The following is a 12865-nucleotide window of genomic DNA, read 5'->3' as shown; positions in this document are numbered from 1 at the left end:
TTAGTGTATTTTTAAAGCACCACTATTATTCTGCTAGTCACCGATATTGTCTGCCTTTTTTAAAAGCTAAGCTATAAGCCAAAACATCCAACGTCCAGTTCTCATGGCGATATGTGACTCTCTTAATTTCTTTTTTAATTGTGGCATCATTAGATTACCTTATCCTCTGTACTGCTGGCTGTGGTGTGTATCTCTGCGGCGTTACAGCTTCGGATGGCTCCACATAAAGCTTTCCAGAGCTGACTGCATTTCCCTTCATGTTTGTGGCAAAAGCAGTGTACACGCCTTCATCCTCTGGCAGCACCACAGGCAGACGAAGACTGGCTCGCCCATCTTGAAGAACTTCAATTTGGTAACGCGCACCGGGCCTGATGCGCTGGCCATCTTTGTACCAGGCAATCTGGCACAAGATGACAGTAGCTCAACAAAGCTGCTATAAAACTGTGAGACTGCGATGACTCGACAGAAAGCATGAAACATAGCTGTTTGTTGTACTGTCAGATTTAAATGTTTCTCTTTACAGCAACGCTGGAATGGTATTTACAAAATAATAAATAAAGGCCAAAAACCTATATTTCTTGGCTTATAATAAAGCATCACGCCTTGAGGCGACTTTTGTTGTGATTTGACGCTATATAAATAAAATTGAATTGAATTGAATTGAATTGATATACCCAACTTTGGTTGGATGAGTGAAAGTTGTTTCACTATATGAATGTGTTTCAATACCTTTGGCAGTGGTTTTCCAACCATCTTGCAGTGGAAAGTGACTCCCACTCCCTCCATGATCCTGTAGTTTTTCACTGGTGTGTCAAAGGCTGGCTGCACTGCCTCCTCATCTGCTATAGTCACTATCAGCTCTCCGTCCTCTACCACAAGCTCTTTGTAAGTGATTCTCATGATACACAGTTCGATCTTCTGTATTATCCTCTCCTCAAAGGCAGAAATGAGGAATTCCTGCAAAAATGATGGACATTAATTATGAACCGTAGATTGAGATCTGTTATCACAGCAATGCAAGTGTTTATAGCACAAGTACCGTTTCTGAGACGAAGCTCATCGGGGTTATTGTCCTCCTCTGTTCCAATTCATACTGACTCACGACCACAGAGGGTTCCTGAACCACTGATGTAGTCACTTCAGTTTTATATGTTACATCGTGCTGCTTCATATGTGCTTCATATTCCTCTGTAAACACAGATACGGATACGCAGATAAAGCCAGACACATCTTTTCAAAGTGATTTTTAAAGAAAATTTAAAAAAAACTGCAAAAAACAAAAAAAGGATGCCAGTACCTTCCTCCAACAGGCTGGTGGAAGCTGAAGCTTCTCCGTGGGGATTTTTAGCAAAGATGGAGTATTCTCCGGCATCGTCAGCAAAGGTCATCGAGATCTCCAGTTTACATTCTCCAGTTTCCTTGTAGGCAACTTTGTATCTGATAAGAAAACCAAAACAAGCTAGTGCTCCATCGTCACAGCATGATTTCAAGGCTCAATAACAAATTGTTCTACCTTAATATTTGGTTTGTCACTGCCATTACTTACAAAGTAAAGTGGATTTTTATTTAAAAAACAAAACAACGATGTGTTAGAGAGTGTACAACGTGCAAAAGACAATGATAGCTAACTCAAGTTAAGCAAAACCGCAAAAAACATTGGCCGGTGATGTAAATATGTCTTTTCAAAGACACTGACCTGCTTTGCAATAACATGGTCATCAGAGGACCACTGTTAAAAGGACCTCATAAAGAAAATATCTGAACCTACCTACATGTTAATAAAGATCATTATCACAGTTGTAATTATTAAGGTCTGATCCAGAACATTAAAAATATTGCAAACATTACAAAAAAGCTGACTCATAACGGAGCAGCACTATAACTGTTCCTGTTTGTTCCACAGATAGGAGATGAAATCAAAGAGATGCATGCAAATCAATTTATAACTATTATGGATTTTTTTTTTCTAGATTTCTGGTTGATATCTGTCTCTGTTCATTTCTTTGCAAGTCAGCAAACTCAGATATTCAGCAGGGATCCATTTTTTCCTGTATGTATTTTATAGTCTGTATCACCTGTATCCAGTGGTAAGCAGCACGCCATTCTTCTTCCAGATAATGTGAGGTCTTGGATTTCCTCCAACCTGGCATTCAAACACAACACTTCCTCCCTCCACTAGCTTCTGCACAGTGGGTTTCTTGATGAAGAACGGAGCTGCAGGTTCTCCTGCGCTCAACTCTGTCACTGTCTGCAGCTTTGTTTCAGCTGCAACACTGAAGAGGAGCAATAGCTTTATCAATTCTGCAGCTTTGGATTCTTACATGACTATAAATCTGCAAAGAATGAATCTGACTTTTACAACTCACGTTTTTTCTTGTGTGATTGCAATTTCTGTGACAGCTGTTTCCTCTCTGCTTTCAATTTCTTCTGACACTACAAGAGAAAGTGAAAGTCAAATTAGTTTGTATAAAACTTGATGATCTGTAGTTTCCCTGTCCTATGGTGTGCCACAAGGTTCTGTGCTGGGGCCCTTATTGTTTTTAATATATCTACTTCCTCTCCAGCATATTTTGAGCCCCTTTGAGGACATTTGCTACCACTGCTATGCAGACGACATCCAGCTATATATATCTTTTAAACCTGAAGATGTTTCTAAGCTGCAGATTCTAAATGTGTGCTTAGAAACCATCAAAGGTTGGATGGCTGACAACTTCCTCCAACTTAATGAAGAAAAGACTGAAGTCCTTGTATGTGCTCCAGACAGACATGTACCTAACATAATGAATGCTCTTGGTCCTCTTTCAACATGTGTGAAATCGTCTATCAGGAACCTCGGGGTAACCTTTGATTCTGCTCTTACCCTGGATGTCCACGTCAAATCTCTGGTTCGGTCATGCTTCTATCATTTAAGGAACATTTCTAAATTGAGCCCCATAGTTGTTTTTCTTCTCTACAGTATATTCATTTCCATACAGTATAGATACCTTTCACAAGCAGGTAGCAGGAGGTGCTCACTGTTCCTGCTTCATTGGTGGCAGTGCAGGTAAACCGGCCACTGTCTTCAGCAAATGCCTCACGAATAATCAGCCTGGCAAATCCGTGCTCGTAGCTGATCTGGAAGTCAATGGAGCTCTCGAGCTTGTAGTCCTCCCTGAACCAGATTATGACCGGGGAAGGGTGACCGCTGATTTTGCACTCCAAGGTCACTGACTCACCTTCGGTCACAGTCAGGTTCTTCAGTCCCTGAAATAGTCATAAAGAAGTTTACAGGATGTACGGCAATTTTACATCACATTTATATTCTGAAGACAAAAAGGCCTACTAGGAGTAAATAGTGATCAGAATACGCTCTTTAACTCACACGTTAAAATGTCCTCCTCTTGTAATATTGTCAAAATGAAAACTAGTTCATGCATTTGTTACTTCTAGGCCAGACTAATGTAATTCCTTATCAGGCTGTTGTATAAGCTCTGTTAAATGGTTAAAAATTGATCCTAAATGCTGTAGCGAGAGTACTAAGGGGGAGAAAGAACGATCATATTTCTATAATATTATGTTGTGAATTGTTTTCATGTTCTCGTACATTATTGGGTTCACTTAGCAAAAAATGCAAAAATATATTACTCCTTACTAGGGATGGGTACCGGTATCCGGTGCCGTGATGGCACCAGTTCTGACATAAACGGTAGTAACCAGACCGAAAAGCAGCGCACATTTCGATGCTTTATTTTTCTGAGCTGTGATACACTTTCTTCTTCCTTACATTTGTATTGGCTGTTGGCAATTGTGATACTGTCAAAGGAGGTAACACCTCAAATCTGATGAAACACCTGGCGACGCATAGCGTTTTTTTTAAGCCCAGAAATGCGCCGTATTTGATAGCTTGCTGCGAGACCTCACACCGAGCACATCTACTGCGGGTGTGGTGCCTGTTATCGGACCCGGAGTTAGCAACATCCCCCAAAAACCCGAAGAGGAGAGTCCTGGCCCCTAGCCCTGTCAGTGTAGCAGAAATGATGAGGATGATGATGCAGCAGCAGCCGTTCTTCTCTGAGTGAGTAGCTTAATGTTGTTCGTGTATAATTTACGTTGAGTAGGCTAACCACGTTATTACATTAATGCACGTAAGGTGAACTAGCAAACATCATCATAGCTACATGCGGCTGTCTTCTTGTTTGATGGCAGATACTCCCTTCACCCTGGCCAAAAAGGCTAAAATGACCAAAGAAAAAGTGGAAAACAGCTAAACATGAGAGGTTTTTGGACAAAGTTTGTGTTTTTTCCATTGTTTAAGCACTGCTTCCAGCCAAGAGTGATACCATATATGCCCCATAGCTGCAGAAAAGGCTAACATTGTTATCTTTTTACAAAAAAACAGCTGAACATGAGAGGTTTTTGAACCAATTTTGTGTTCTCCATTCTTTAAGCACCGGTTTGAGCACCGTTTAAGCACCGGCACCGTTTCAAAAGTACCGGTTTGGTACTGGTATCGGATAAAACCTAAATGATACCCATCCCTATTCCTTACATTGAATGTAAAATAGATACATTTGAATCACAAACTGTAATTATGTAGTATTATTATGAAAAGTTATGACAGGAAGAGCTTTAAATGTTGCTACCTTCAGTGGCAGCACTTTGTACAAGTGAAATGATCAGTTTTCACTACAAAACATGTTACCTTAAACTCATTGGGTCTTTCCTTTTGATAAAGTGTATGGTTAGGGCTGGATCAGGTTTTCTCTCTGATATGGTGCATTCTTGCCAACTAGCTCTTTATAAATAAGCTGAATGTAATTGGAAACAGGAAGCAGATAGGAAAAGTACTCACAGCAATAAGAGTGGGTGGAACAACAGGCTCCTGGGATCTTGTAGGCACTGCAGCCACCTCCTGCAGAAACCAACAAGACAACTTAAAAATTGTCCCCCAAACAACAAAGTATGGGGTTCTGTTAGAATGAAGGGAGAAAAGAGGTTAGAGTAGACAAAAAACCATATAAAGAGGAAAGAGGGATGAAGGTGAAGCAGCAAAGACAGGAATAAGAGGAGGAGGATTCTTCATGAGGCAGGTGAAAGGCAGCGTATCAGTTGCTGCTGCGTTAAGACAGGTAGAAGAACTCAGGTGAACATCCACACAGGATTAAGTTGAGGAACGATAGGATAGCAGTGAGGACATCAGACCAACCTGAGGCTCCCATTCCTCAAATTCTTCCTCACTAAACGCATAAGCGCCTCTGCTGTCAAGAGTCTTATATCGCACATCTCTGAACGGTGGTGGGAAGGGCTCAGGTATCACGTGAACCTCCACCGCCGCCTGTCGAGACGGACTGGGAGATTTGACTGGCTTGATGGTCTTTCTGGGGGTTGAAGGGGAGGATAGCTCTTTGTGCAGTGTAGCGATGGCAGAGCCAGCAAGGGACACCTGATCGGCCAATGAGAACAGCATTAACCATCACACACAGATAGTGAGTCCAAATTCTGATGACAGCTGATTTAGATGGTTTTTCCACGAGGTGACTGCTTCATCTGTTCTACAGACTACTACTCTGAACCAAAACACAAAGTCATATCTAAGAAAAAAGAACAATGTGATCAGTGTTACTGTTATATAATAACCACAAACTACAGCTAGTGGATGTTATGATGGGGTAGTCCTCAAAAGAAACAAACGCTGTGGTAGGATGGATGATACTGTGAGGACGGGATCAAGGATTAGACTGAAGGAAAACTGTTAAGATGTTCACATTCAAATGAAGGTTTTGGGACGACGATGGTCTCAAGCTGTTCTTCTTACCTCATGTCTAGGTTCATGTTTAGGAACAGAAACTTTAGAAACTGTGAAATGTGGACCTGGGGGCTGGACGACACCAGTGTCCACACAGGAGAAGATTTCTGTTGTTCTCTGAATCTGGAGTAATCAACAGAGTGTGTTAGGATAGTTGATGCTCCGCATCATTAAAATGAGACGTAAGTAACTGAAGTCAGGGAACTCGTCCGACCTGAGAGACCTGGACTCTGTGCTGCTCTGCAGACACAGCAGGCTCAGTAGGAAGTGTTTTTGTTGCAATAACTTGTTTCTCTGCAGTCGCTGCCGCCTGTTGCTTTATCCTCAACTCCACATCCTCCTCTTCCTCTTTCCGACCACCCTCCCCATGCACAGGCTTGAGGACACGAGCAAAGTCTACAGCGGCCACCACTGTAGCCACTGCCTCAGCCTTTTTTTCTCCCTCATCCTGAAGACACAACAAGCAGCACACACATCTCAGAGAAGACAATGCTCCACCAAAAGCCTTAAGGACTGAAAAAAACACGACAAATAAAGCATCCGTAAAGTCACGCAACACAGAAGTGAAATATCACGCAGTCTTCTATCCAAGATTCACAACTTGAGGTTCAGTATCTTGTCCAAGGATACTTGGCATGCAGATCGGAGCAGCCATGGATACTTGGAGCAGCCATGGATCAACTCATCATCCTTCCAGTTATTAGACGAGCTGCTCTACCATCCTGATCTGCAGTCACCTAATGAACTAAATTAGAGATGCACCGATACCGATACTGGTATCGGGTACCGATACCGGTATCGGTATCGGTACCCGATACTGTAAAATGTGTGTGTACTCATACTCGTAAAAGTTAACCGATACCATGAACCGATACCAACTTATTTCATTAATCAGAGGGTGGATTGTCATTTCTGTTGTAGTTTTTTTGATTGGCCACTAGGGAGCCAATTATTATTTTATTTATTATTTATTTAATAATAATTATTTTTGTTTGTTTGTTTACAATATGGACACTCTGCAATAATTTAAAAGTTTATTTTATTCTCAAACCTAATTTGTATTTATTTTATTCCAAACAGAAGTGTTTATTTATTATTCTGAAAGCTCGAGACAGTGCCAATAGTTCAGTGATATTTTGTAAAATTACAATGTGGAGACTCTGCAATAATTTAACAGAAGTGCTTATTTTTCACTTGAAATTTTTTTGTGGTCATTTTTATTAAGATTTTATTTTTTATCGACAGAGAATAAAATAAAACCTGTCTTCCAATTCATTGTATTTGTGTGTGTGTGTGGTAGAAGTATCGTTTTTTGTACTCTGTATCGGCAAGTACTCAGATCCAAGTATCGGTATCGTATCGGTTTGAAAAAATTGGTATCGTTGCATCCCTAAACTAAATGCATAAAGTGGCTGTGGGAAGACACAAACCCAGGGCACTGTCGCAGGAACTTTAGCGCTCAGTATGTGGGTCATTTTCTCAACAAACACTCTCTCTTTATCCTGAGCCAAAAACTTCTTATCCTATGCAGTGCTGGCTATTTTAATAATTGTGATTTGTACAGCACTTTTTTGCCTGTAAAAAGTGCTCTATAAATGAACTTTTCTTATTTACTAGAATGTCAATAAACCTGCTGTGTATGGTTAAAATGGGACCTTCCTTTTTTCTCTTATCATTGCTGACTAGTGCAGCGTCTAAACTTTAACAGTCTTATTAAGAGATCAGATTACCTCTTAGCTTTGAGGGGCAGATGTCTGTTGCACTGTAATTACCCTCGCTGTTCTACGTGCACTACATGTTTTACAGCCGCATTAAAGAGGAACATGGCGAGTGGGAGTCAGCTGGCCTGGCGATAGCCGATAACTCCCAATTTAGAGCTGAGCAAGAAAAATACGCAGGACAAAAAGTCACACTCGAAGCATCAAAATGATCGTCCACAAACCAATGAATGTAGTAGCTACTAGAGATGGACCGATCCAATATTACGTACCGGTATTGGTCCGATACTGACGTAAATTACTGGATCGGATATCGGAGAGAAATAAAAAATGTAATCCGATCCATTAAATATCAAAAAAGCACCTCACAAAACTTGCAATACGGCGTAACTCAGCTTATAACCGTAGCACGTCGTACAAGTACTCTTTAAAACACCAGAATAGGGAGGATGGAGCAGGTTTAAGTTTATTAGATTGATCAGTTTTGCTGAACTATGAAATATTTTGGGTGCAGTGTGTTTTTTACATACAGGTATAACAGAATAGCTTTAGTGTTGTTGTTTATTTAAACTTGAGTATGAACTTATACAAAATGCAGCAAGATATTAAAAAAGTTTTATTGATTAAAAAACACTATATCGGATTCATATCGTTATTGGCAGATATCCAAATTTATGATATCTGTATCGGACATAAAAAAGTGGTATCGTGCCATCTCTAGTAGCTACATCCATCTTTTTTATACAGTCTATGGTTACAGCATGTGATGTTCACACTGCACAGCTGTTGTTTACAATACAGAATGCGTTATCCATCTTTGTACTGCAAGGCCAGCTGTTCAGTCTCAACTCCTCCAGTCAGACTTTGTCTCGGAGCAACATATTACAAACTGCCCCTCATGCACCACGAAATGTGAATCAGTGAAAATGGTTTGTAATTTTAAGCTTTTTATATGTGTGTGTGAATGTGTGGATGACTGAATGTAGTGTAAAGCACTTTGGGGTCCTTAGGGACTAATACAGGCCATTTACCATTTATGCCTACAAACTCAACTCTAAAAGATCTCACAGAAACGTCTTGTTTGCAAACTGATTTAGACTTTTTCAGCCACACCTTCTTAAAAAGAGCTTTGTTTTTTCTTTGGATTGAACATACATTTTTCAAAACTGACCCTTTTGCTGCCCAGAGCTTGATTGTTACTGATATTATGAGTTCAATTCGATAAATATGATTTTAAGGTTATGAGTGAATTCAAAACAGTAACAATGTCCTGAAGAGTCACACTTTGGCAAACAGGATAATCACATTAGAAGCCACAGCTAATAACCAAGAAAGGACAAAGTTGCATTAAAAGAAAATAAACGAAGAAGACAGAGAGAACAGAAATTAAATGCATGTTCACTTTACATCCAATACATCGGCACAGCTGGGCCCACATGTTCACAACATAAAAGTTAGTGATGTGAGTTTAAAAAGCAAAACTAAAAACAGAGTATTTGTTCATTCTGCAGTCCCAAACAAAACCCACTAACATGTCCGGTTGGATGTACTGGTTGAGTTGAGTTAACCAGCATGCAGGCTGACCCACTCTCACCTCTCTGGTGGCAGCCACCTGCTGCTCCCAGTGCTTCTCCATGTGAAGCTGAGTGGTGCTGCTGACAGCGGTCATGCTGGCCATGCTGGCCATGCTGGCCATGCTGGTATAGCTCGCTTCAGTCGCGTAGTCTCCCTGTTTCCAGGGCGGCAGAACCTCTGCAGAGGTAGACACCTGCAAGTAGACGAGGTTATGCTTTATCTAACACACATTCAAAAAATGAAGGTCTGCAAATTTTAACAGCAATTGTTGTGTGTGTGCTTTGAGAGACAGATCAAAGCCACTTCATGAACTAGTTTTCAAACTTCATTCATTGTGTTTTATTTTTCCTCTGTATCCTGATGTTACATGTGCAGATTTTCATGTTGCCTCTAAAAATTGTTATTACTATTGCCAAATGCTGTAATTTACGGAGCCCCGCAGGGGACATGGGAGGGGGAAAAAATTAAGACGGACTTTTGCGAGATCTCGCAAAAACTTTTGCAAAAGTTTTAGAGGCATTCTTCGGAGGCCGCCAGCTTGAAGCCGACCGGGAGGTCGAGGCACGATGTGCTGGGACAGCGGTGTTCCTCCCGGCTGTAGTAGGTCTTGACCTCCCGTTAGCTTCGAGCTAGTGGGTGTCAGATTTCCGAAAACGTCGGAGCACTTATGCAAATATGTGATGTCTTGTAAACCGAGCAGGTATCTGACGTTTACACAACTACATTCATGCCTCAAAATATCTTAAAAGTGTATTTTGTGACCCAGAAAGAGTAATATTACAACTAAGTAGCTGCCGCCATTGTTGGAATTCAACTTTTGCGAGATCTCGCAAAAGTTTTGCGAGATCCCGAGTTTGTTTTGCGAGAAAAAGTTTTGCGAGATCCCGACTTTGTTTTGCGAGATCTCGCAAAAGTTTTGCGAGATCCCGAGATTGTTTTGCGAGATCTCGCAAAATTCCGTCTTAATTTTTTTTTCTCCCATGTCCCCTGCGGGGCTCCGTAGTAATTTCAGTTACATCATATATACATATATACTTTCTAACAGTAACTTACACCCTGCATCTCTGCAGGAAGACAAGAATAACAATACCAGAGAAAACAGGACTGTTCCATCAGTGATCAATAATATTTGTACAAAAACTAGCTGCTATTCAAAATTAGAGTCACTAATTGTGTTGCTACCCCACACCTGAAGATGGCACCTAATACAGTTAAATACATGGAATATGCAGCATTTCATGTTTTGTTTTGGTATTTGCTGATGAGCAAACTGAAAAGCCAAACAAACCGAGACATGTACAAGTGAAAGTAGACTCCAGATAGATGCTCTGACCTGTTTCCTGGTCATGATGGGAGACTTGACTGGTCGGATGGGAGAAACAGACAGTTTGGTGGATGGAGACACTGGTCTGTAGACAACAACACGTAGATCAGTCAGTTCATGTAGTCAATTTAGATGACCACCTGCCTGCACTGAGATCACACTTGCATACCTGACAGGTGTCGGTGTTGGCCCTTTCACATGTCTGACAGGCGAAGGGGACTGCTGACGTCCTGCCGTCACCTTGGAAACATAGGACGGCGGGGACTTGGAGGTCGGCTTTGGAGGAACCCGTGGGGGGGTTTTGTGAGCCAAATGCTGAGTGATCATTCCTTCTCCTACATGGATCTCCCTCTTAGTGGAGGCCTGGAAACTAGTCTCCACCTTCAAAAGGGGAAAATTTGATATTTACTAAGAAACGAGATATGAACATGACCTTTAAACACTAATTCCACACTCAGCAGCAGACCTTATGATCAATACTGTCAACATAACATGACAATCAGGCAGAAGTACCTGAATAATACTGGGGAAAGAAATATTTACTATTTAAGAACTAGGCTTTCTACTTTAATCAACTTAAACTCAGATGATTGTTCCCTAGAAGACTCAGTCATCTCACCCTCTGTACTCTGCTCTGGGAAGCCGTTATTTGGGATGTGGAAACAGTCTTCAGTTTCTTAGCTGGCACAGCTTCCTCACCTGCAACAACAATAAAAATGAAAGTTTAGGTTGATTAATTATGGTAAATTGTCATTTAAAAACTGGAGTATTCAATTATTATGAGGATTATGCGTGTCGACATAAAATATTTTGACCAAACTTGACGTATTTGAAGTGCTTACCCTGAACTAGCAATTCAGCAGTGGAGGTGGCCCGTCCGCTGTTGTTGGTGGCAGTCACAGAATATGTCCCAGAGTCCTCTGGGAAGGCTTCAGCGATCAACAAAGTGTACAGGTCTCCATCTTGGAGGATCCTGAAGTCGGCCGAGCTCTGAATCTCGGCCCCTTCTCTGTAGAACTTAACGGCTGGTGTTGGGATTCCTGCCACTCGCACATCCAGCCTCACCTGGCTGCCTTGTCTCACTGTTAAGCTCTGAAGTCTTTGAAGGAAATTTGGAGGCGCCGTCTCCACTGCAGAGATAGAAGATTAGCTTGATGTTAATGCTGACCGAGCAGTAACCTAACTAAAAGCACCAAAGACTAATAAACAAAAATGAAGAGTTCTAATCTGGTAACTGCAGTTTACATCCATTTCTGTGCAGATAACAAATCTGCTATAACGACGTGATGCTGTCGTGTCAGTGTGGACCAAAAACACCTGCTATCTCATGAAAAACTGAAAAATGGAAAGAAACTGAAAACAAAAGGGAACCAGCCTGGAACTATCTCTACTTTTAAGATTAGGCTTCAAACTTTCATTTTTGCTAAAGCATATAGTTAGGGCTGGACCAGGTGACCCTGAATCCTCCCTTAGTTATGCTGCAATAGGTGTAGGCTGCCGGGGGATTCCCATGATGCATTGAGTTTTTCCTTTCCAGTCACCTTTCTCACTCACTATGTGTTAACAGACCTCTCTGCATTGAATCATATCTGTTATTAATCTCTGTCTCTCTTCCACAGCATGTCTTTATCCTGTCTTCCTTCTCTCACACCAACCAATCACAGCAGATGGCCCCGCCCCTCCCTGAGCCTGGTTCTGCTGGAGGTTTCTTCCTGTTAAAAGGGAGTTTTTCCTTCCCACTGTCGCCAAAGTGCTGCTCATAGGGGGTCATATGATTGTTGGGTTTTTCTCTGTATCTATGAAGCGCCTTGAGGCGACTTTTGTTGTGATTTGGCGCTATATAAATAAAATTGAATTGAGTTGAATTGAATTGAACTAGAAGTGTCTCTGTGTACATAATAAAATGAGTCCTGATGTCTTTTATATTATCATTAATAAATTAAAATCAATGATTCAGACCTCAGTGGGTTTAAGTTTGGCTTTATGCAATGATATGCTGCAACAGCTGCATCTATACTGAATTTATCACTGGATTAAGTTACAGGACCCCCCCCCCCCCCCCCCTCCTGTTAAAGACCAGCAGGATACATTTAGACTGGCACTAACCCACAGAGAGTTTAAGGTTTATTCACTTTACTGTAACGTAGATGTAGCAACATTAATTATTTGTTTTTGGATGTATTTGTGCCTCTGTTGCTTTTGATGGTATTCCTATATAATACTGCCATACTGATACTGCCGTTGGTTTACACGTTCAGCAACGAGCAAACAAGCAAACTGCAAACTGATAATGGAGATGATGGAGAGTTGTACTAGAAAGGTAAGGTATAAGAAATGAATGACTTAAATCACGTTGTTCTTGGGCTTTTGCATTTACACGGTTTTAGAAAACTTGGCCTGTTGGACCTTGAGGTTGAGTTCTGAGAGCAAACCCTTCTTTCACAAATGTTTGTAGTAGCAGCC

At 41.2% G+C, this 12865-nt stretch overlaps 1 protein-coding gene across 42 annotated transcripts in view; it reads right to left on the bottom strand.

The window, feature by feature from the left end:
* ttn.2 (titin, tandem duplicate 2) overlaps positions 1 to 12865 on the bottom strand; it is a 253336-nt gene that overhangs the window by 234847 nt on the left and 5624 nt on the right. For 39 of the 42 annotated variants that reach the window (XM_085135108.1, XM_085135090.1, XM_085135096.1 and 36 more), the window contains exons 4-19: positions 11245 to 11532; positions 11022 to 11101; positions 10572 to 10783; positions 10412 to 10487; positions 9098 to 9271; positions 6000 to 6233; positions 5795 to 5908; positions 5186 to 5422; positions 4832 to 4891; positions 2985 to 3243; positions 2367 to 2433; positions 2076 to 2273; positions 1298 to 1437; positions 1040 to 1188; positions 730 to 957; positions 159 to 400 (exon numbers count right to left, since the gene is read on the bottom strand). In XM_085135108.1, the coding sequence (XP_084991234.1) occupies positions 159 to 400; positions 730 to 957; positions 1040 to 1188; positions 1298 to 1437; positions 2076 to 2273; positions 2367 to 2433; positions 2985 to 3243; positions 4832 to 4891; positions 5186 to 5422; positions 5795 to 5908; positions 6000 to 6233; positions 9098 to 9271; positions 10412 to 10487; positions 10572 to 10783; positions 11022 to 11101; positions 11245 to 11532 (2758 nt within the window). The remainder of the gene's footprint in view (positions 1 to 158; positions 401 to 729; positions 958 to 1039; positions 1189 to 1297; positions 1438 to 2075; positions 2274 to 2366; positions 2434 to 2984; positions 3244 to 4831; positions 4892 to 5185; positions 5423 to 5794; positions 5909 to 5999; positions 6234 to 9097; positions 9272 to 10411; positions 10488 to 10571; positions 10784 to 11021; positions 11102 to 11244; positions 11533 to 12865) is intronic. The other 3 variants (XM_085135103.1, XM_085135127.1, XM_085135133.1) reach the window with 1 other exon arrangement.

The sequence above is a fragment of the Neolamprologus multifasciatus genome, chromosome 16 (genome assembly GCF_963576455.1).
Source record: "Neolamprologus multifasciatus chromosome 16, fNeoMul1.2, whole genome shotgun sequence".
Classification (NCBI taxonomy): domain Eukaryota; kingdom Metazoa; phylum Chordata; class Actinopteri; order Cichliformes; family Cichlidae; genus Neolamprologus; species Neolamprologus multifasciatus.
The sequence above is the reverse complement of the archived record's forward strand: the minus strand, read 5'-3'. Positions and strand labels throughout refer to the sequence as shown.